The sequence below is a fragment of the Mastigoproctus giganteus genome, chromosome 13 (assembly GCF_048544385.1).
Source record: "Mastigoproctus giganteus isolate SK-2022 chromosome 13, ASM4854438v1, whole genome shotgun sequence".
NCBI classification, from domain to species: Eukaryota; Metazoa; Arthropoda; class Arachnida; order Uropygi; family Thelyphonidae; genus Mastigoproctus; species Mastigoproctus giganteus.
The window spans coordinates 30747310-30772535 of record NC_143587.1 but is presented as its reverse complement, the minus strand read 5'-3'; the positions used below and the strand labels follow the sequence as shown (position 1 = coordinate 30772535).

The following is a 25226-nucleotide window of genomic DNA, read 5'->3' as shown; positions in this document are numbered from 1 at the left end:
TTACATTATCTTTCAAAAGATAACTCTACGAAGGCCATATTTTAGCTATTTAGACTTCAAATAACAAATTTCAGATTACAAATATACAAAAATATAAATCAAAGAATAAAATTAACACTAAATACTTCTCTTTGGCCTGTTAACAGCTCATTCTCAAATTACTACCAACAACTATAAAAATATATAGTTTTCTTCTTTCATTTTTCTAACTAGAAGCCACCCAACTTGCAGGAACCCACTGAGGCATCACTTCTACTCTTTTTATTATAGTAAGAAGTTCCTGGAAGGCTTGAGAAAGATCATCATTGATAATAACAGCATCAAACATATGACCATATAGGAATTCCAATTTATGGGCACTATATATGATCTCATGAAATTCATCATCCTAAAAATTTAAAATAATCACAAAATAGATTAATACACTTTATATGTCTATTGTATGCATATAATGTATAATATGCTGAAATTCAAACCTACAACCAAGCTGGTGCTTGAAATTAATATTAGCATTAGAACGGCTGAATGATGTAAGCAGATGCAGAGATGTCTGCATCTGCAAAAAAAAAAAAAAAAAAAAAATCCATTGTTTGAAGCTAAGAAAGCACTCAAAACCTACGTTGGTATTATGTTTATTTCCAAATTGGAAATATTTTTATAATAGAGTCAAACGTTTCGTGGTACTTTCTTACCATTTCTTGATTATTGACTGTAAAGACAGTAACTAAGGGTTATTATTATGAAATTATGGAATTTGGGTATAGTAAATAACAATAATATCAATAATATGTAAACACTTACCAGCTGCCTTTGCAATATCACTCTGACAAAAGATCACTTTGGTTACAAGAATTTGTTGATTTATTTATGGGTGAAACATATATATATACACTGTGGTTTACTAAATCTCATTACCAGATGGTTTAGTGGATGAGTGTCTAAGGGCGTTGTTCAGAATATCAAAGCACACAACACTAACTTTCCTATTAGATCCATCCAAGGCAAAATGAAGCCCAATGGTTTGTAAAAACAATCATACCACTGCAAACCCTAGAATTATATATATAAAAAAAAAAAAAAAAAAAAAAAAAATCAATCACAATATTTATTCAACTAGCTATAAAACACTAAGATCAATAACAAAGATCTTCTAGTCTCCTTTGGTGTTGATAACATGTTCACTAATATTCCATTAGAAGAGACATCAAATACTAAGCAACCAGATACACACCAATTTCCCACAACAACCCCTAGATATATCAGATAATCTTGACTTAATAGATCTGTCCATAGGACAAGGTTACTTCCACTTCAAAAATAGCCTATATTAACAAAACAAGGTATAAGCATGGGCAATCCATCCTCTCCCCTACTGGCAGATATTTCTATGAATTCCTTTGAAAACAAGGCCATAGAAAAAGCTATCTTTAAACCAAAAGTATGGATTAGATATGTAGATAATGTCCTTACGATTTGGCCACAGAGTTGAGGAACTCAACATCTTCCATCTACATATCAAGCCTACATCCACACAACTCATTCAAAATTGAATTAGAAGATAAAAAAACTAGCATTTCTTGATCTACTAGTAAGAAGAACCAAAAACACCATTACTATAAGAATTTATAGAAACCTGCTGACAGAAGTTCTATCCTCTGTTTCTCATCAACCCGCCTCTCAAAAACAAAAATAGATGTCCCAAAAGTAGATGACCCAAAAATAGATGTCCTTTTCTGTATTTATAAATGACATTGATGATGGTCATCATCATCATCATCATCAGCCATTTTCAATCCACTGCAGGATGAAGGCCTCTCCAGCAACTTTCCAGTTCCTTCTGTTTTGAGCACTGGCCATCCATTTACTACCCAAAAACTCATGAATTTCATCTATCCATCTCCGCCTTTGTCTTCCAGGTTTTCTTCTAGCTCCTCTTGGGTACCATTCTGTTATTTTCTTAGTCCATCTGTCATCATGTCTTCGAGCTATGTGTCCTGCCCAAGACCATTTTAGTTCTTTAGTTTTGATAAGAATGTCCTTTACTTGAGTTTGCTGCCTAATCCATGTGTTTCTCTTCTTATCTAACAGTCTGATTCCCAATATAATTCGTTCCATTCTTCGCTGTGTAGTTCTCAGCTTCTCTTCCATTCTTTTGGTGAGTGCCCAAGTTTCACTTCCATAAGTCATGGTGGGGAGTATACATTGATTCATTATTTTACGTTTCAGACAAACTGGGATATTGCTCTTCAGTATGTGACTATATTTCCTGAATGTTATCCATCCAAAATTTATTCTTCTCTTGACTTCCAGCCATTTATCATTATTACAGCTAATAACTTGTCCCAGATAAGTATATGACTCCACCTTTTCAATTACTGCTCCTTCAATCATTATTTCCCTTTCCGTGGCATACTTGTTCATCATTACTTTTGTTTTAGCCATGTTCATCTTTAGTCCAAAATCCTTACTAACTGTGCATAACTGATTAAGATTTTCCTCTAATTCTTTGGGATCATGGCTTATAACCACAATGTCATCTGCAAATCGTAAATGGTTTAGGTACTCTCCGTTCACATTGACTCCTTTCTGCGACCAGTCTAATCTTCTGAAAGCTTCCTCAAGGGCAGCAGTAAACAGCTTCGGAGATATTGTGTCTCCTTGTCGAACTCCTTTCTCGATTTTAAATTTGCTACTGTCTTTGTCTAGTCTAATAAAGGAGGTAGCACTTTCATATATTTTCTTCAAAATCATAATATATGGAGTATCTATGCCTTGTCTTTCCAGTGCCCGAAACATTGCCTTATGCTGTATGGAGTCAAATGCCTTTTCATAATCCACAAATGCCAGGCATAATGGTGTTTTATATTCATTTGCTTTCTCCATTAGCTGTGATATTATGTGAAGGTGATCCATAGTTGAGAATCCTGTCCTAAAGCCAGCTTGCTCTTTCGGTTGATTCTCATCAAGTATTCTTTCTAATCTGTTAGTAATGACCCTTGTGAACAACTTGTAGATCTGGGATAACAAGCTAATTGGTCTATAATTTCCAATTTCTGATTTATCTCCTTTCTTATGCAGCAAAACTATGATTGCATTATTCCACTGCTTAGGCGTCACACCTTTTCTAATGCACTTTGTGAAGAACCTTGCCAGTTTTTGTGTTATGTCTCTTCCTCCCAATTTTAACAACTCTACAGTAACTTCATCTTCCCCCGGGGCTTTCCGATTCTTCATTTTCTTCAATGCATGTTCTACCTTATCAGGAAGAATATCGGGTATGTCGTATGTGTTGCTACTTTGCGATCCATCTTCCCCACTGCTGGTATCATTCCCTCGCTCCTTGTATAAATCTCTATAGTAGTCTTCTGCTATTTGAATTATGCCTTCTCTGCTGTTTATAAGTACACCATCGCTATTCTTCAGTTTCAGTATCATTTGTCTTTCTGTATTACTGCTCATGGCTGCTGATTTAAATCCTTTATTTTCCCTTAATGCTTGTTCCACTTTTCTTGTGTTAAATTTTCTTATGTCCTCTCTGAGTCTCTTTCTAATGGCTTTGCATAACTCAGTATACTCAATTTTCTCCCTGTCAGTGTTTTTCTTGCTCTTCATTTGTCGTCTTCGGTTCATCATGACAAGTGTTTCTTGCCTAATTTTTTCTTCTTTGGATTTCTGTTTCCCTATAGGTTTCTTGGGCTTTATCACTTTCAGAAAGTTGTACTATTCCTCGTCGATATCTTGGTCCTGAGCAGTCTGCAGAAGCTCAAACTTGTTCTTAAGTTCCAGTACATACTGCTTTTTCTCCTCCTCTGTTATCTCAAAGACCTTTGTATTATTTACTCGAGTCAGTTTTTTCCTTTCCTTTCCTACATCTATATCAAGTGTACATCTTATCATTCTGTGATCACTTCCAACATTTACCTTATTCAGGATGGTAACATCATTCACAATATATCTTCTGTTAGTGAGGATGAAGTCGATTTCATTAGTTGTTAATCCATTTGGACTCTTCCATGTCCACTTTCTGTTCACCCTTTTCTTGAAAAAAGTGTTCATTACTGACAGTCCTTGAGATTCTGCAAATTCCACAAGTCTTTCACCTCTTTTATTTCTTTCACCAATTCCAAAATTTCCTACAGTTCCTCTTTCTGCGCTGTTTTGCCTTTTGGTATATCAGGTTTGGTATATCAGATGATGGTATATCAGGCTTAATATCCAAGTTTGCAGACAATACGAAGGTTGGCAGAGTTGTTAATGACACTAATGACAGTATGCTGCTGCAACAGGATCTAGAAAAGTTGAGCAGATGGGCTGAGAGGTGGCAACTGAAGTTTAACATTGACAAATGTAAAGTACTATATATGGAAAGCAGTAGCCCCAGAGTAACGTATCAATTGTGGGTACTACACTGACAGTGGTGGAGAATGAAAAGGACCTGGGGGTAATTGTGCAGGCAGATATGAAGTTTTCTGAGCAGTGCAGAGGGTCTGCAAGGGTAGCTCATTGTGTCTTGTAAATGATATAGAGGAATTTTTTTAGCAGGGATAAGGAGGTGATTATCCCCTTATATAAGATGATGGTCAGGCCACACCTTGAGTACTGTATACAGGTCTGGAGGCCTCATTTTAAGAAGGATGTAGAGCTGTTGGAACGAGTACAGAGAAGGGCAACAAGATTAGGGAATGGAACAAAGGGTTGCTTTTATGAAGAAAGGCTTAAGTTTTGCAGATTACAGTGTTTGGAGACTAGGCACCTGCGAGGTGATCTGATTGAGGTGTATAAGGCCTTGAATGGTTTGAGCATGCTCAATGCCAATGGGATTCTTCCTCTTGCTCAGAATAATCACCCGAAAGGGCATAAATTCAAATTAAGGAAAGACAGATATAGGATGGACGTGCGGAAGTTTGCTTTTATCCAGCGGGTGGTTGGTTGGTGGAACAGACTTCCATTCCTTGTCGTGGAAGTTGATAGCCTAAATAAATTTAAGGCTCAGCTGGACAGGTATTTCGAACAAACGGAGGAGTGAAGTGGAAGTGTGTTTTTTTTTTTTTTTGGCTGATGCTGCATAAGCTTGCTTTTTTGCATCGTGTGCCTCTACTAATGCTAATACTAATGATGTCTTTACGATTTGGCCACGGATTTGAGGAACTCAACATCTTTCATCTACATATCATGCCTACATCCACACAACTCATTCAAAATCGAATTAGAAGATAAAAAAACTAGCATTTCTTGATCTACTAGTAAGCAGAACCCAAAACACCATTACTATAAGAATTTATAGAAAACTACTGACAGAAGTTCTATCCTCTGTTTCTCATCAACCCGCCTCTCAAACACAAAAATAGATGTCCCGAAAGGCTTTGTCCTAAGGGCCTGCTGCCTCTGCAAAGACCAAGCTCCAAAGGATGAAATCCTTCAGATAACATGCATCATCAATAACTGTGGTTATCCACATAAACTCATAAAAAAACCTAATTGAAAAATTCTCCAACAATATTTCTGATGAAGATAAACAATTCATCACCCCCCATATACACCACATATCAGCAAAGAAATAGCTCAAATAGCTAAAAAACAAAATTTTTATCAAGTATACTAAAACCACAACAATAAAAGACATTAAAAAGCCCCATCTCGAACTCCTTCCCTCTCCAAGATCTTTACCACTAAAAACCCCATAAACAGGCTAAAATGCAGAGATTGTCCTAAAGCATACATAGAGCAAGGCAAGAGAAAAATCACAGACAGAGTAAAAGAACACCGAAAAAGGGAGAGTAAAATTCAGATCCAACTTTTCATAAATGGTCAGAAAACCACAAATGGGCATTTTCCAAAACATCAGCACTGGCTGCAGACAGATACCATAACCGAAGACTCTACAAAGAAGCCTTTTTAATAGGAGCCACAAATAATATAAACCACAATAAAGGAATTCAGATTGAAAACAGGCCACATACACATCTTTAAGAATAGGGTCCTAACCCAAATTAAAAATAAGTTTAAACATTCTAACCACAACCAACTCTCCGACTATCCCCCCCCCCCCAACTAAGAAATAATTACAATCTAGTTCAATCCCTACCAACTGCCCTAGAAACAGATGATCTTAACTGGTAAAGTTTTCAACAATATTATTTATATTATATAATTTAGTTTATTTAATTTTGTCTTATTCTGTTCTATTTTAATTCAAATAATTTTTATTTATATTTATTTAATTTTTATCACACATCCTTAAACATGTATCATTTCCCATTAACCCAATATCTGCAGAAATGATACTCTCAGGGCACAAGTGAATCTGGAGATTGAGACTATAAAGCTAATCCTTTAGACTCTGGTTGACCAAACCACCTGATAATGAAATTAAGTAAGCCACAGTGTATGTGTGTGTATATATATATATATATATATATATGTTTCATCCATAAATAAATCAACAAGTTCTTGTGACTGAAGTGATCTTTTGTGATAGCGATATTGCAAAAGGCATCTAGAAAGTGTTAACGTATTAATTAAATACGTTAACGTATAAAATTAACCTTAAAACAAAATTATTCATATTAGATCTAAATCTGATTTACTAAAACTTTTTAATTCTACTAAAAATTTTAAGAAGTCCATAATAATAACCCTTAGTTACTACCTATGCAGTCACTGAAGAAGTGGTAAGAAAATGCCATGAAACGTTTGACTCCATTATGTACATACAGTAGATTCTCGATTTTCCGTGATAGATGGTAAAACACAAATCCTGGATAATCGATTTTCTGGTTAATCCAAAAATACAAAAGTCCCCGACATACGTAAGAGATACGTTCCAGGACTTCTTACTTCATCGAGTTTTACGTAACTCGGGAATGACTAATAACACATTGCTACTATATTATTATTGACAAATCTGAATTCCGTGCGATACTTGTTAATGTTTGGTCATTTTGATAAATTCTTATTATAATGATTCCTTAGAGATTTAACAGATGCAGCGTTTTCAAACTTTTGAATAATTTCAAGTTTTTGTTTAATTGAAAAAAAACTCTTTTGTGTTTGCCCATCATTTTTGCGATTTCTAAACAAAAAAAAATTTACTATAAAAAAAAATTCTGACCTCTCTGACATAAGTAACGAAACAAAATTTGTCCTTTTGCGCTGCAACAGAACACAACAATCGACGAGACGCACTAAAACAAACTAAACATTTGGTCTCTCTTTTTTTTTTTTTTTTTTTTTTGAGTGGCGGGTGTGAAGACTGCAAGATAATAGGTACACTAATCTCTCAATGACAACTTATAATGCCACTTGTCACTTATTTACGACTTGCAAAATATCTGTTTATACCTATTCTAGTTATTACTTGAATTTTTTGACTTCTGGTTGTTTATTATTACTATTATTTTTTTTTAATTTGGAGTCTTAAAGTGTCCCGGTTAATCGAGAGTCTGCTGTATTTCCAATTTGGAAATAAAGGGGTAGGAATTTTTAACCCCAGGGGCTCATATCTGGTGAGTATGGGCTTGGCACATCCAGGGTCCTGAGCTGGATATCATCATTCTTCTCTTTCTTGGTGATTCCCTTCTACTTCTGACTCTCTCTCTCTCTCTCTCTCTCTCTCTCTCTCTCAGGGTAATTCAGAAATTTTTTTTTGGCTGGTGCATAAGCCTCAGGCTTCCTTGCACCATATGGCTAATAATAATAATATCAACATAGTTTTTGAGTGTATCTGCAAAAAGGCCTCTAAGGTTGGGATTATTCATGCCACAAATTTAAACAGCTACGCCAACAGGTTAAAACTGATTTAATAATAAAATAAAATAATACAAAAGACTGTAAATAATATTTACAAAAATTTAATTATTTAAAAAAAACTAGTCGACAACTAAAATAAAATAAAATAAATAAGTTAAAATGCATTAAAATATAAATTTAAAAGCGATAAAAACACTATTGAAGCTTTCGGAGGTGTCTACCTCCTTCCTCAGCAATAATGAAACTTAAGCGAAACATCCTTAAATACAAGGTATTCCTTTCACGTGTACCAGAACCGGAAGTGGTCTGGGGACGTGGAAAACTAAAACGTTTATCTCTGGCAAGAACCACCGCCTCAAAAAGGGGGTGAAGCCTAACTCCCCTGTCTCCGTTCATGCCATTGTTACCAGAGGATCCAATCCACAGACTTTCCAGCCACTTCCGGTCCCAGAATCTATGCTCCCGGTCAAGGATGACAGCATCATCGGGGGAGATCTGGTGTTGTTTTTCCCAATAGTGCTCGGCAGTGGTGGATTTATTGAGCTCTGCGGTCCGTATTGCTCTTGAATGTTCCCCCAGACGGTCCTTGAAATGCCGTCCTGTCTCCCCCACTTAACATTCCCCACAATCCGGGCATGTGATCTCATATATGACTCCACTACTAGAATCCCTAGTAATGGGGTCTTTGACCTGTGACACTACTGCGTAGTGTCACAGGTCAAACAACAATTCAGGTACAACCTCTGGCCTGGGAGCTGCACACAGCATGTCTGAAAGTCACGAAGTATCCTTGCCATGTGATCTGACAGGCCCGGTTAGTAGGGAACATACATTGTGGTAAGTGGTACAGGCAGAACTACCCGAATGGGCTCTTCTTCTCTATTGTATTTATCAATGACCCTCTGGGGGTAACCGCACCTCATAAGATCCGTCGAAATTTGTCTAATTTCCTTCTCCCCCTCCTCAGAGGTGCTACTATGTGTCCTCACCCTACCCAAAAGTGCCCTGGCCACACTATTTTTATGTTGGGCAGTCTGTGCCGACCTATAATGTGTATACTAGCCCCTACACATTGGTTTCCTATAAACCTTAGTTCTAAGTCTGGGGCCTTCCCTATATACCATTATGTCCAGAAATTAGAGGGTGCCATTTATTTCTACCTCTGAGGTAAATTTTATAAAGGGGGAAAAACCATTGAGAAACGAGACCACATCTTCCTTTCTCTCCTTCTTTACAATAGTAAATGTGTCATCAACATATCGTTTCCATCTGCGCATAGGGAACTCCAATCTCGCAAAAACCCTATTCTCTAATTCCTCCATAGCCGGATTTGCGACAATGGCGCTGATTGCAGAATCCATGGCTATGCTGTGAACCTGTTTATACATCACTCCTTGGAAAACCAAGGCTGTACTAGAAAGACACAATTCAACAGCACAACATATATCTTCTATGTTTAGGTGGGTTCTAGCACTTAAGGTATTATCCTGTTGTAAAGCCAACTTCACACATTCTACCCCATGTGCTATGGGGATACACGTGAACAATGATATGACATCCAATGACATCATCATCTTGTCCTCCCCTATGTCTTGACTCCTTACAAAGTTCACAAATTAGAAACTATCTCCAATGACCAACGTGCTAGTGCTTTCTTCTGATTCGGGATAAGATTTGGAGCAACCATTTTTGCCTGGCCCAGGATGGCAACAGCTTTAACACGAATTTGATTGGCAATGTGTTCAGGTAATTTGCTAATTGCCCTCTCAATGCCCATAGACGTTTCGGTAATTGGAGGTTTGGGGGGCAGCAATGCAAACTTAGGTCCAAGAGCCAAAAAGTCTCTCTTGTTCTTGGGTTAAAGGTTTGCCACTTAAGTTTTGAATAAAGTTGGAATGGTTACTACTCCTAAATACAGTAGACTGTTCCTCTAATAATGTGTTGAACTTCCTAATATGTCTCTGTTTATATGAATAGGCAATCCTATTCGTCCTCTCCAAAACTAACCTCTTAACACCCATCAAGTGTAGGGGGGACAATGTACGACTAATATCACCTAATGCTACTTCAATCAATCTCCTACTATGTCTTAAATCATCATGAAGTTTCTGAATCCATGTATTCAAAACCTTTTGATACCATATGAAAGACTGTAAATAATATTTACAAAAAAACTAGTTGACAACTAAAATAAAATAAAATAAATAAGTTAAAATGCATTAAAATATAAAATTAAAAGCAATAAAAACAGTGTTGAAGCTTTCAGAGGTGTCTACCTCCTTCCTCAGCAATAATGAAACTTAAGCGACATATCCTTAAATACCAGGTTCACGGCACACGTGGATGACCAAGCGAGTCTAAACAGCAACAGCACTTAAAGTTTGCCTACGGTTGCAGGGATCATAATCTTATTCCACATGGATTTAGGATCAAGGCACCATTTAAAGATGCCCTTTTGTCCAGGATTATCATATGGTATCAAAAGAAGGTTTTGAATACATGGATTCAGAAACTTCATGATGATTTAAGACATAGTAGGAGATTGATTGAAGTAGCATTAGGTGATATTAGTTGTAGATTGTACCCCCTATACTTGATGAGTGTTAAGAGGTTAGTTTTGGAGAAGACGAACAGGATTGCCTATTCATATAAACAGAGACATATTAGGAAGTTCAACAAGTTATTAGAGGAACAGTCCACTATATTTAGGAGTAGTAACCATTCCAACTTTATCCAAAACTTAAGTGGCAAACCTTTAAATCAAGAACAAGAGAGACTTTTGGCTCTTGGACCTAAGTTTCCATTGCTGCCCCTCAAACCTCCAATTACCGAAACATCTATGGGCATTGAGAGGGCAATTAACAAATTACCCGAACACATTGCCAATCAAATTCGTGTTAAAGCTATTGCCGTCCTGAGCCAGGCAAAAATGTTTGCTCCAAATCTTACCCCGAATCAGAAGAAAGCACTAGAACTTAAACGGGATAAAGACATTATAATCCTACAAGCAGACAAAGGCAGATCAATGGTGGTATTAAACAAGGAAGATTACTACAAGAAAGTGTTAGACTTATTAGGTGATAGTGGTACTTATAAGATTATCCATAGAAACCCCTTGGCTAGCAAGAACAGCGTGTAAATAAGATGCTACTTTCCTGACTAAAAATGGAAAAGATTTCAAAGGACAAGTAGTAATAGTAGTAGTGGCATGTGATGCAAGAAAGCAAGTGTATGAGCTTATGCAACATTAGCCAAAAAAAAAAAAAAAAAAAAAAATCACACCATTCCCTCTAAATGCCTGTCCAGTTCCTCCTTAAATTTATTCAACCTGTCAACTTCCACAATGACAGATGGAAGCTTGTTCCAGCAATTAACCACCCGCTGGCTAAAGGCAAATTTCCGCACATCTATTCTACATCTGTCTTTTCTTAATTTGAATTTATGCTCCCTTAGGTTCGTAATCTGAAAAAGCGGAAGGATCGCATCAGAATTCAGCTTGCTCAACCCATTCATGGCCTTATACACCTCAATCAGATCACTGCTCAGGTGCCTAGTCTCCAGCCACTGCAATTTGCAGAACTTAAGTCTCTCTTGGTAAGAGGATCCCTTCTTTCCCTTCACCAATCTTGTTGACCTTCTCTGTACACGCTCAAGCAAATCTACATCCTTCCTAAAATGAGGCCTCCAGACCTGTACGCAGTACTCAAGGCGTGGCCTGACCATTGCCTTATACAGAGGGACAATCACCTTCTTTTCCCTGCTAGCAAAATTCCTATATATCATTGACAAAACCCCATACCTGGCAGCCTGTCTGCATTGCTCAGAAAACTTCAATCTGACTGCACAATTACTCCCAAGTCTTTTTCATTTTCTACCACCTTAAGTGTAGTACCATACAGTTGATACGTTTCTCTGGGGTAACTTCTACCCATATCCAGTACTTTGCATTTGTCAAGGTTAAAATTCAGTTGTCACTTCTTAGCCCATCTGCCCAAATTATCTAGATCCTGTTGCAGTAGCACACTGCCATTACTATCATTAACAACCCTGCCAACCTTTGTATCATCTACAAACTTTGACATTAAGCCTGCTATACCTTCATCAATATCATATATAAATATAAAAAAACAACAGTGGACCCAACACCGAACCCTGTGGGACTCCACTAATAACATTAGTCCACGAAGAGCAGCACCCATTGATTACCACCCTCTGTCTTCTCCCACTCAACCATCCTTTTATCCATTGTAGCAACTTACCCTTAATACCATTCTGCTCCAATTTGTACAATAGTCTTCCATGTGCAACAGTGTCAAAAGCTTTCCTGAAATCCAAATATATGATATCAAAATTATTTTTTGCATCCAGTTCCTTTGTAACCGCATCATAATATCCTATCAAATTTGTCAGACAAGACTTTCCATTAACAAATCCATGCTGTGTCTGAATTATTACTGCAGTCTTGTCTAGATGATCCTGCAATGCATCTTTAACCAGTGACTCCATTATTTTACCTGGAACAGAAGTTAAACTAACTGGTCTGTAATTACTCGTGTCACCCTTAGATCCCCCTTTGTGAATTGGGGATACATTTGCACATCTCCAGTCCATGGGAACCTCCGCTGAGTCCAAGGACGCTCTCATAATTATGGCTAAGGGTTTGCTTAGTTGCTTTGCTGCCTCCTTTAGTATAACTGGATAGATCCCATCCACCACAGGTGCTTTTCTTATGTTTAACTTCAACAATTTCTCCTCCACTTTGCTCTCAGTTATTACAAAATCATTAAGTATCCTGCTACAATTTGATAACCTTCTGCCATTTTCAAACCTTAACTCCTCATGTGTCAATGTAGATGCAAAATACTCATTCAGTTTGTTTGCTATCTGAGCAGGATCATCAACAGTTGAACCATCGATATCAAGTGGACCAATCAGATTCATCCTCTTCCTTTTAGAGTTTATATAAGTAAAGAAATCCTTGCAGTTTTTCTTAGCATCTTTTGCCAAAGATTTCTCGTGATCTGCCTTCGCCTGCCTAACCTTCTTTGTGACCTGATTACAGACTAGCTTATATCCGCCATAGGCTTCTGAGTCGCTTGATAATTTATAAGCATCCCATGCATTTTACTTCTCTGTTACGAGTCTCATTAATTTATTAGATAACCATTTAGGCCTAAACCTTGAACAATATTTCTTAATAGGTATGAAACTTTTAGTAGTATCCACGATTAATTCCTTGAATGTTTCCCACTTAGAATTTACTGTTGGTAACATCGTCAGTTGATCCCACTGTACAGAATTTTAAAAACTTTCTGAGACCACTGTACTCACCTTTACGGAAGCAAAAACCCTTTCCTTTACCCCTGATGATAATTAAATCTTTAAGTAAATTCCACATCAGTACACTGTGATGACTGCCACCTAGTGGTTCCTTTATCTGCAAATTCTTAATACACGAATGATCACTGCTGATAACCAGATCAAGAGTATTACTCACTTTGGCTGCCTCCCGAGCATGCTGCTGCAGAAACAATCATCCAATAAATCCACAAAAGTCTGACTAGTGTGTGAGTGACCAACCCACAAGTTCCAGTCAATATCTGGGAAGTTAAAATCCCCCATTATAAGACATTCTGATTTACTAGCCCACTCTATTTCTCTGTACAATTGTTCATTGTACTCATTCGAGTCATTAGGCCTATAACACACTCCTACTCTTATTTTTGCTTTTGCAGTGCTTATGTCACACCAAATTGACTCAACAGTGCACTGTTCATCTATATCAACTGGATGGACTTCTTTTGATTTTATGTTTTTCTTAATTAACAGCATAACACCTCCTCCCTTTCTATCCTGTCTATCCTTTCTGTACACATTGTACTCCCCAAATTCCCGTTCTGCATTCCTTATATCTGTGTGACACCATATCTCTGATATCCGAACATTATCTGCCTTTGATGTCTTGACCAACATTTCAAATTCATCAAATTTATTTACTATACTTCTAGCATTGGTATACATGCAAGCATACATGCTTCTATTCTTATTCCTAGTTACTCTAACACATCCCATATACCCACCTATTTCACGATGACTGCCATCCATCCCTGAAATCCCCAACACCCCTCGCTCCAGGTCGCTACTTATTCTATTAGAAGTTGTGCAAGAATCACTTTCACCTCTGCCTGCGGCTACTGTTAAATTATTAGTCCTTGTATCCCCCCAAGCTAGCAGTTTTCCGACCCACCTAACACTGCCTCGATAGCATCAGCAAATATTCTTGCACCCTTTCTATTTAAGTGTATCAGATCCCTGTAGAAGCAGTCTCTCCTGTTAACATGTACACACAAGGCTGAATAAAATTCTATCCCTTGAGCCTTGCACAATCTTTCCAGGGCCGAATTGATCGACAAGGCTCTCATCATACATTCCCTTCTATCGTGTCTGGGCAGAATTGCAGACACTTTAAAATTCAACCCTAATTCCCGGCTTTTTTTCAACAATGACCTGTACTTGTTAAGTAATTCTGCTGGTTTCCTACTCTTAATATCATTAGTGCAACGTGTACAACTATATCACCTTTTGCGCCCTTAAAAGATGATATCTTCTCTACAATGTAGTAGTGGCATGTGAAGCAAGAAAGCAGGTGTATGAGCTTATGCAGCATCAGCCAAAAAAAAAAAACAAAAAAAACCCACACCATTCCCTCCAAATGCCTGTCCAGTTCCTCCTTAAATTTATTCAACCTATCAACTTCCACGATAGATGGAAGTTTGTTCCAGCAATTAGCCATCCACTGGCTAAAGGCAAATTTCCGCACATCTATTCTACATCTGTCCTTTCTTAATTTGAATTTATGCCCCCTTAGGTTCGTAATCTGAACAAGTGGAAGGATCCCATCAGAATTCAGCGTGCTCAACCCATTCAAATTCATCAAATTTATTTACTATACTTCTAGCATTGGTAGGGGCAAAGGTCATCAACCTTTGCCCCTGGCAGATATACCCTGGTCCTGTTCCACCTATCCTTTTTACAAAGCATGTTCCCCGTTTCCCTGACAATAGAGTCACCAACAACCATTAGTTCCTGTGGGACCAGCGCATTCTGCCTTGGGGGATTGCCGCTGTGTTGCGTGATGACCAAGTGCAAGCTCTGGCATTGATGTGGGCAGCTGAGAGCTTGATGGGCCCCTCAATTTAGATCCTTCGAGGGCATCCACCCTGTCCCTCAAGCTCTCATATAGGCCCATAACAACGCTGAGTTGTCACCTGATTTCCTTACACTCCTTACATCGCGCGCACACACAAAGACGTCCCCCATGGCGACATCATGTTCCGTTCAAGAGAGCTCGGCAAACATTTCACAAGTGGCACATTTTTTTAGGCTGTGATGCGTTGGAGAATCGCCCCCCCTCAGTTCTCCCCCCGAGTCACAGCACTCCTGCCACTTTGTGCCCGTTGCTTTGCTGCTCTAGTTTGGGGCGTGATACTTTAAATTAATAAGATCAATAAATTAAATTAATTAAATGTCAATACTACGCTTTCTAATTGAAACAGTGAAGCGTATTACGCTATATAATTTTTTTGTTAGAGCTACCTAGTTACCTCAATTAAAAATTTTAATTCCCTACCACTATATACAAAAACAATGGCTGCAAGATTCGAACGAAATAACGGTTTTAAGTATATTAAGTAGTAATCCACAAAAACTCTTTATCTAAATAAAAATAAAAATAACCAGTGTAACTATAACTACAAGACTACGTATTAAGGACAATATAAAATAAAAATTATGTGAATAAAAAGGCAAACACTTATCGCTTTCTCGGAGCCTGTAACTCACAACTGTAATTTTTAAAGAGAGTCAGCGCCCTCTCATTATTGGGATTGTTGTTATTATTGTTGCATGCAACAGGGTGTCGGCTGCCCAGATTTTATGGGTTACCTAAGACGCACAAGGAGAATGTTCCATTATGGCCCATAGTTTCCTTTATTGGTAGCCCTACGTATGCTCTATCTAAATATCTGGCGCAGCTCATTTCTCTGGTTGTGGGTAGGTCCACATTGGTCATTGGAGATAGTGTGTAATTTGTGAACTTTGTAAGGAGTCAAGACATAGGAGAGGATGAGATGATGTCATTGGATGTCATATCATTGTTCCCGCGTATCCCCATAGCACATGGGGTAGAATGTGTGAAGTTGGCTTTACAGCAGGATACTTTAAGATTCCTGGTGGGTTCTAGCACTTAATACCTTAAGTGCTAGAACCCACCTAAACATAGAAGATATATGTTGTGCTGTTGAATTGTGTCTTTCTAGTACAGCCTTCGTTTTCCAAGGAGTGATGTATAAACAGGTTCACAGCACAGCAATGGGTTCTCCAATCCATGATGTCTGCAGAAGTGTATATGTGGTTTTTTGGGTTGGTATCGGTTGTGATTTTTGGTTAGGGTATTTTGATTGGCTAAGATTTAATATAGGTGTGAAGATATTTCACCAAAAGTAAGTTGATTAAATCAATGCAAGCTTGAAAGTTATATTATATCTGTCATTCATTTAAACTTTCTTGTTTGCGTCAAAGGCATCAGTTTCTTGAATTAAACATGAGTGGAGAAGAGCCGCCGCATCAAACACGCACTTTAGATAGTTTGCCGAAATTTTGTTTGCGGGCCACCAGAGATGAAGATTCTACTGATCCAAGTGATTTTGCTGAAATGGATCCAGAGAGAAGAGAATGGTTGCAAACAGTTTTGGACAGCAGGACTTCATCTACTGTTGAGCAAATGTTGAGATGCTTAAGTGTATTGAAGGATGGTACTGATACCTTGGCAAAGGGAACAGCTAATGAAGAAACTTTTCCTAATCTACAGTCAGCTCTGGATGAACTTATGGAGCACATTGGATCTGCTGACAATGCTAATGATTTCCATAAGATTGGTGGATTTGAAGTGCTTCAGCCATTGCTCTTAGCACCTAATGCTGGGGTCAGAGCAAAAACTTCAGAACTTATTGCTGAATTGGCTCAGAATAATCCTTATTGTCAAAATGCAGCACTAGAATTTGGACTTCTTCCCATGTTATTACATTGTTTAGAAAATGATTCTGATGAAGTAGTGTCTGTGAAGGCACTTTATGCTGTTTCATATGGTCCAGCTGGAACTGAAAAACATTTCTTTAGTCAACTATACTACAAACCATACGAGGCAAAGGAGATAGTGCTACTCCTGTTGCATCTACAGGAATTGCAGCAACTCTGTTAGCAGGAGGCAGAACTGCTCACTCTACGTTAAAGATTCCTCTGCTTCTGAATGCAACTTCAACATGCAGTTTAAAGCCGAACTAAGAGGAAGTTAAGGCACTTCTACAATCAAAACTGATGGTGATGAAGCACCAATGACTCACATTCACGCCTTTCAAGCAGTAGTCAGACTGCGCAGTCTGACAGAATTAAACAAGACAGAGACTTCAGGCAAGTCCTCTAGGTGGTAGATGATTTTCATCAACCGGTGAAATACCACCACTTTGCTTATTGGAGGCTTGAAGTGGTGAAACCCATGTTTAGTCTCTAGAGCAAAGTTTCCGGCATCCCCCAAACCCCCCCCCCCCATACTTCTCCTTCAACCCATGCATGGTACTAAGTACTATAGGCTTTGATATCTTTCGTGTTTGGGGTTTTCATAAAAAAAAAAAAAAAAAAAAAAAAATCAGCGGCATTGTTGCAAATCTGGCTATGGAACAATTAGAGAATAGGCTTTTTGCGAGATTGGAGTTCCCTATGTGCAGGTGGAAACGATATGTTGATGACATGTAAAGAAGGGGAGAGAGGAAGATGTGGTCTCGTTTCTCGTTTCCCTTTATAAAATTTACCTTGCAGGTAGAAATAAATGGCACCCTCCCATTTCTGGACATAATGGTATATAGGGAAGGCCCCACACTTAGAACTAAGGTTTATAGGAAACCAATGTGTAGGGGCCAGTATACACGTTATAGGTCAGCACAGACTGCCCAACATAAAAATGTGGCCAGGGCACTTTTGGGTAGGGTGGGACACATTGTAGCACCTCTGAGGAGGGGGAGAAGGAAATTAGGCAAATTTCGACGGATCTTATGAGGTGCGGTTACCCCCAGAGGGTCACTGATAAATACAATAGAGAAGAAGAGCCCAATCGGGTAGTTCCGCCTGCACCGCTTACCACAGTGTATGTTCCCTACTATCCGGGCCTGTCAGATCGCATTGCGAGGATGCTTCGCGACTTTCAGACATACTGTGTGCAGCTCCCGGGCCGGTTGTTCTGTTATTGTTATTTTGAGCATTAGCAACTAAGGCCATATTGCTCCAGGGATATGCGGTGGTCATTTCCTGACCTTTCCGCATCCTCCGTATTTGGTGGTCACGGGCTTGAACCCCGGTCTGATCAAGAAGCGTGTGCTATGCACTGTTGCTTCTGCCCACCTGGCTACGGAGGTGCCTCCCGGGCCGGAGGTTCCACACAGTAGTGTCACAGGTCAAAGACCCCATTACTAAGAATTCTAGTAGTGGGGTCGTATATGAGATCACATGCCCGGATTGTGGGGAATGTTAAGTGGGGGAGACAGGACGGCATCTCAAGGCCCGTCTGGCGGAACATTCAAGAGCAATATGGACCGCAGAGCTCAGTAAATCTGCCATTGCCGAGCACTATTGGGAAAAACAACACCAGATCTCCCCTGATAATGCTGTCATCCTTGACCGGGCGCATAGATTCTGGGACTGCAAGTGGCTGGAAAGTCTGTGGATTGGATCCTCTGGCAACAATAGCATGAACAGAGACAGGGGAGTTAGGCTTCATCCCCTTTTTGAGGCGGTGTTCTTGCCAGAGATAAACATTTTAGTTTTCCACGTCCTCAGACCACTTCCTGTTCTGGTACACGTGAAAGGAATACCGAGTATGCGCCTGGTCATCCACGTGTGCCGTGAACCTGGCATTTAAGGATGTGTCGCTTAAGTTTCATTATTGCTGAGGAAGGAGGTAGACACCTCCGAAAGCTTCAACAGTGTTTTTATCGCTTTTAATTTTATATTTTACTGCATTTTAACTTATTTACTTTATTTTAGTTGTCAACTAGTTTTTTGTAAATAATTAAATTTTTGTAAATATTATTTAGTCTTTTGTATTATTTTATTTTATTATTAAATCAGTTTTAAACGGTTGGCGTATCTGTTTAATTTTTGGTAGGTTTTGAGTGCTTTATTATCTTTAAAGAACACAGTTTACCTATGCATTATGTCACTCAAGGAATATCTTAAACCCACTTTCCCAGTCATTCATACTAAGATTTAGAAATAACTCACATATAAAATCCATGTCTCACATATAAAATTATTTTTATATCTAAAACATGGGTTATAATGGAAAAACAATATTAAAGACTGTATGGTAAAGCACTTTAATAATGGTTCAAATTATTTATAATTTAACTATCATTTTAATAATACATGTGAAATAAAGTATTAACTTACTGTAAATCCACGGGAGCAAGTTTCATCGAATGTAGATCTTGCATTAGCTAAAGTTCGAGTTTCTTTCAGCTGGTCAAATGAAGGTGGTTTTATAAATATTATGTATGGCTTTAGTTCTGGTGTCCGTAAAATTTTCAGTGCCTAAAAATAACGTCACTATTTACAAATAAGCTTTACAATTATTTTATTTCATTACATTACTAATGTAGCTTGAGATTGTTATAAATATTATATGCAACAAAATTATAGATAATTCTTTTGCATTCAATAATTTGAATGCAAAAGGATTTGCATTATCCAAAGTGGACTTTCTTAACAAAAATAAAATTAGAGGTAAAACAAATAACTAGGTAATTATCAAAGCAACATTGTATTTTGAATTTTAACAATAATTTAAATGGAATAAGCTGTTGATTCCCTTATAATATACTATTAATAAAATTATAAACAACCAGAAATAACAATTATTGCAACACAAGATATAAAAAAAAAAAAAAAACCCACAATATATATAAAAAATCACTGATTAAACAATGCAATATGTCAGCAAAATCAAGTGAGGCTTAACTTCTCTTACACACTGTGTTACTAATAGCTTCTATGATACATATCTTGCTGGTTCACTCCAAACTTTAATTACTGCATTGCACTTGTCTGGCCTGGAGTGTATCACACTACTTGAATTAGGCAATTATTGTATATAATCACTGCTTTATTCAAGGTATCAGGCACAAATAACTGAGTTTAATTAACAGCTTGTTTGATCAAAGTGTGCGAAAACACGAAGTTTGCAACATCTACAATGTTTGCAACATCATTAGAGATGTAGATGTAAGTTGAATATACCTTAAACAACAGACTGACATATTTTCCAGAAGCATAAAGTTGACCAACAGTTTTGAAAGCTTACAAGTTACAGCTAATGCAGATTTAAATGAAGATTTAAAACAATGATAAAGATTAAGCAATACAAGTTTTACTGAGACTTTCAGCAGAAAATGAAAAAAGGGAATGAGTAAATTATTATTGTAAACAAAATGTACCTAATTTCTTCAATTACTTTTTGATTTAAAAAAACAACACATCAAAACACCAGAAACTGACTTAAGAATGAGTCTTAGACAGCAGCTGAAAAAATGTGTACTACTGATTAGTGTGATGCTATTGGAAATGTCATTATAACAGGGTAATTTCAAAACTCTTTTTGGTTTTACAACTTTTCAATCCAATATCTATTATTGTCTGAAGTTGTAATCCATTCAAACATTACAAAAAAGAAAGAAAAAAGCATCCTCCTGACTACTTCCAGTGTCACACAGTGAAGGAAAACAAAGCTAAAACCACAGCTTTAAAAAACATTAAGACTTGGCAGGTGCATGGCATGATTTGTATGCTAACAATTCCATAAAGGTTTTTTACATGGCTAACTTTTTCAGTTAAAATATATTTATACTGATGCAATTCTAATAAATATTTAAAATTAAGTTTTTTTTTGTGTGTAGCCAATACAATATGGTGTACCTGTGAAAAGATTAAAATAAACCAAATAAAAAAAGTCTCACCTGAGGGTGTGGATTCATGACACATGCATAACCAGCATTGACAAGTGATCGCACAGTTTCTAAACTAGTACCATATAAGTTGCCTTTATATTCACCATGTTCTACAAATCTTCCTTGTCGTATTTCTTCCTCCATAATTTCACGAGTTGTAAAATAATATTCCTTTCCATCTATTTCCCATATTTTTCTTAATCTGCAGGTATCTAGAATTACATATAAATCAGATTACTATTTGGAAATTGTCTGAAGAATTTCTATCGGAAAAATATAAGAATTTATTATCCAATGTTTAGAGACATTTAACCAAGTGGACACACACACAACTTTACATAAATAAAATGTCAAATAAAATGGATGTTTAATCAAAACTACATAAGACCAGGAGTATGAACAAAAAACATCACTGTTAAAGATTAATAACTTTTTTGACTGTCCAAAGAGAGTTAAAAAATTTTTTTTTAAATTTAAAAGCACGACAGCAGATGATATATAAATTCTTCATAACATATACATAAGTAAGTTCTTCAGTGCAAAGGCAGGTTTAAACTAATTGTTAGTTTAAGTTTGGTTCCTCTCACCTTAAGCTATGATAACCATACAAATTCATTACAAAAACAACATAACAGAACCATGCAATTAATCTGGAAACTTAATATTTAAAAAGTATGAGAGAGAGACAGAGACAAAATAAAATAAAATAAATAATAAATAAGTAAAATAACAACAAAATAATAATAAAAGAATAAATATAATAATAACTCAAAAATAATCATAAAAAACTATAAATATATATAAAAGAAAATACCTAAAAATGTAGATAAAAAAAACAACTAATTATGTGCTTCATCCTCACATATGTAATTATCTAGTTGATCTCTGAATTTCTCCAAGCTCTCAGCCTCAACTACCTGCAGAGGCAATCAAACTTGCTGGCTAAAAGAAAACTTACAGTCTAAACATCTCCCCCATTATTTGAATCTGTGACCCATAGTTTTGAAATCCTTTATAACAGTAAAAATTCACCCTCATTCATTTTATTATCCCCCCTCAAAACCTTATAGACTTCAAGTCCCCTCTAAAGTGTCTAATTTCAAAGCTCTGTAGCATACAATCTTTCTTCATACAGCTGCCCTCTTTTACAGATATCAACATGTGGGTTCCCATCTTTTGACAACCTTTCAAAAAGCTCAATATCTTTTTTTAGGTCACCATACCTGGACACAGTATTCCAAATGCAGTCTTACAATTGCTTTATACAGTGGGATTGTAACCTCTTTATATCTAAAGGCTATTGACTGATAAAACACTGATAGGTCATGGCTGGCTTGGCTTCCCTGGCAACCTGTTTACACTACTTAGAAACTTTATATCTGCCCATATCATAACTCCCAGATTCTTTTCTTCCTCTACTTTTTAATTCAGCCTGACCAAGTGTATAAGTTATTTTGGGGTTGCTATTCCCAAACTGTAAGACCTTGTATTATGCTGCATTAAAACATAACTGCCACTCTTCTGAACATTCTGAAGTCTGTTCAAGTCATCCTATAGGAGTGCTGCTTGATACTGATTATTAATCACTCTATCAGTCTTTACATTGTCCATCATCTGAAAATTTTGATATCACCCTTTATTCCCTTGTCAGCATTGACTATGAAAATTGGAACCAACGGGAGTCTAAGAACCACGCCCTGGGAGACCTAACTTTTAATATTGCACCAATCAGAAGCAGTGTTGAATTCAGGGGTGAATTTCACTTCCAGTGGAATAAAATCCCCCCCCCCAGTGAAAAATAGTAATTTTTATTTTATAAAACATGAATTCAATAAATTTATGTCAAATAAACACAACACGGAAAATCACATCAACTAAGTTGTAGTACTTGTTAGGTGGTACATGGTGAAAATAAATCACTAAAATTCAAAAGACACAAAATATTCAAAATAATTAAATGGGAAATATTTCTGGCTGCACAAATTGTAACTAAAAGCCACTATTTCAAGTTTCTGCATTTTTGTTTTATGGTTTTCAGGTTCCCTTTATTTTCACACAACCCATCTCTTGATAGTGTTTCATACAAATAGTCTACTCGCAACTAATTTTTTGTTTGTATATTGTAAACAAGATTGTAGACCGTGAATAGGTTTCTGAACCAATTGCCTGAATTGGTTCCTGAGAGATACTATTGTAATTATAAAGTGTCATGCGGCTTTCAGGGGTCTACTGCAGCCATTAATTCAACTGTCGGTAGTTTCGCCTTATGGTTTTCACATTCCTTTTATTTGTTTTTTTCGCAGCAAGAGGCTACTTGTGGCTACTTCCTTTGTATACCGCAAACAAGACGGTTTTGGTTGCAGCCTATAAACAATATATTTTATATTTTATTATATATGCATCTGTACTGTAATATTGCAAGATTGCATGAAGATAAGCCTAGAGGGCCCGAATGAGTTATCAGAAAAATTAATAAATGAAGTGATTGATACACACACAAAGAAAAAGCAAAGAAGAATAAGATCACTGTATTACAATACAGTACTTGTATATTTTATTATAATTTGTATAATTTTTTTTTACAAATTTTAATCGGTGATTTTCATATTAAACTGGATTATTATCAGCAATGTGGTTAAAAAAACCAATAATAGTTGGTTCACAAAAAGTGAACCGACTATTAGTATTTAGATGTTAAATAATAAATATTTCCTTTTGTATTCTCTTATTATAACATTCATAAATATGTATAATCTGTATATTTATGCATTTTTAAAATTTATATTTATGCATATTATGCATAAATATAAATATACAGATTTGTTTGTAACATATACATAGGTTGTAAATATTAAATACAGTTGGTCGTCGACTTACGACCGACTTCCGTTCTGACTGACAGGTCGTAAGTCGATCTGGTCGTATGTCGGCCATATATTTATTAACAGTATTTTTTAACCTTTCTAATCTTTTTATCATCTTTATGATTTATTTTTATAATCTTTTATTTTTCATTTTAAATACAGTAATGTTTTTATCTTTTACTTAGCAATACTGAATATACCTTCGTTTCTACGCCTAGGCTATCTTTCTCTCTCTCTCTATGAGGTTAAATTCAAACGTTCTCTACATTTTAATTAGTTTATTATTCATACTGTTTATAAAAAATCAAAACTACAATCTATAATTATATTGTACATAATGTACTGTAAACACAAAAATACAATCTAAAATTAATGTAAAAATTAATACAAATGAAATTTACAAAATCAATTTTCAATCTTTGCTTGTGCTGGGTTGTGCATCGTTAGGGCCCTGTTCTTGGGTTGAGGTAGGAAATGTTTATTTATAGAGACATTATGCAAAGAAAATCTTTTTTTAAAAACGCTTAAACCACCCAGTACTAGCCTGAAAATCTTCTGTGTAATCGTCTCCGGCGCGTGATTTTAAACTGAAACAAACTTCTAGCCTTTGCTTGCACTGTGTGAAGGCTCATGGGTGTATTTTTTTGTATTAAATCTTCCATCCACATAAACAACAATTTCTCCATTTCATGGATGGGTTCCTGTCGTTGTTTGGTTAAAATTGTAGACTTAATAAGTGCAGAACCTTTCACAGCTTCCCGAATTCTTTCTTTGTCCCTAAGTATCGTCAATACCGTGGAATGTGATAACTTCAAGTCACATGCTATCGTATTCACTTTCTTTCCGCCTTCATACTGCTGGATAATTTTCATTTTACACTCTAAATCAATAGTTTTCCTTGACTTTTTAGCTGGCGTATATGTAGATGAAGTCATTTTCCTTTTACTAAACATTTTATGCGTATTTCAGTAGAATTTTAATTAATACACCACACGCAACAGATACTTGAAAGCGACTGGGTGTATGTAAGAGAGAGTGACTGGGTGTATGTGCCTGGTGCTGTCTTCAGGCCTCCCGTCATCGATTAATTTATTTATTATTATTATTTTTTTTTGTGGTCGTAAGTCGCATAGGTCGTAAGTCGACGACCAAGTGTAATAATAAAAAAATATAACACAATGTACCCCACCAAATTTTACATTCCCCCCTGGTACAAACGCTCTTGATTCAACACTGATCAGAAGAATATTCATTAATTACAACTCTGCATCCTGCCTGTAGCCATCCTGTGATCCATCTTAGAATCCTTCCAGTGTATATTATGTATATAGCGACATCTCATGAGGGTGAATCAAACACATTTCTAAAATTCAAATAAACTATGTAGAAATTATTTCCTACTGTCAGTTCATGAGTAAGTGGGTCAAAATAACTTACCAGGTTAGTTAAACAATTTTCCTTTAAGAAAACAATGTTGTGTATTCTTCAGTATGCAGTTTTTATCTAAATGTCCCTAGATTGCCTCTTAATCATTGCCACCAAGATTTTCCAAACCACTGAA

At 36.6% G+C, this 25226-nt stretch overlaps 2 protein-coding genes across 2 annotated transcripts in view; one reads left to right on the top strand and one right to left on the bottom strand.

Annotated features, from left to right (window-relative positions):
- Positions 1-205: 205 nt before the first annotated feature.
- metro (membrane palmitoylated protein 7-like protein metro) overlaps positions 206-25226 on the bottom strand; it is a 300602-nt gene continuing 275581 nt past the window's right edge. Inside the window, exons 14-16 of the mRNA XM_090387397.1 lie at positions 20811-21013; positions 19249-19389; positions 206-388 (exon numbers count right to left, since the gene is read on the bottom strand). Coding sequence (XP_090243523.1) covers positions 206-388; positions 19249-19389; positions 20811-21013 — 527 coding nt within the window. The remainder of the gene's footprint in view (positions 389-19248; positions 19390-20810; positions 21014-25226) is intronic.
- On the top strand, positions 16263-17008 carry LOC150075911 (hsp70-binding protein 1-like). The gene has a single exon (XM_090387836.1). The coding sequence runs from the start codon at positions 16352-16354 to the stop codon at positions 17006-17008; it is 657 nt and encodes a 218-aa protein (XP_090243962.1). The 5' UTR covers positions 16263-16351.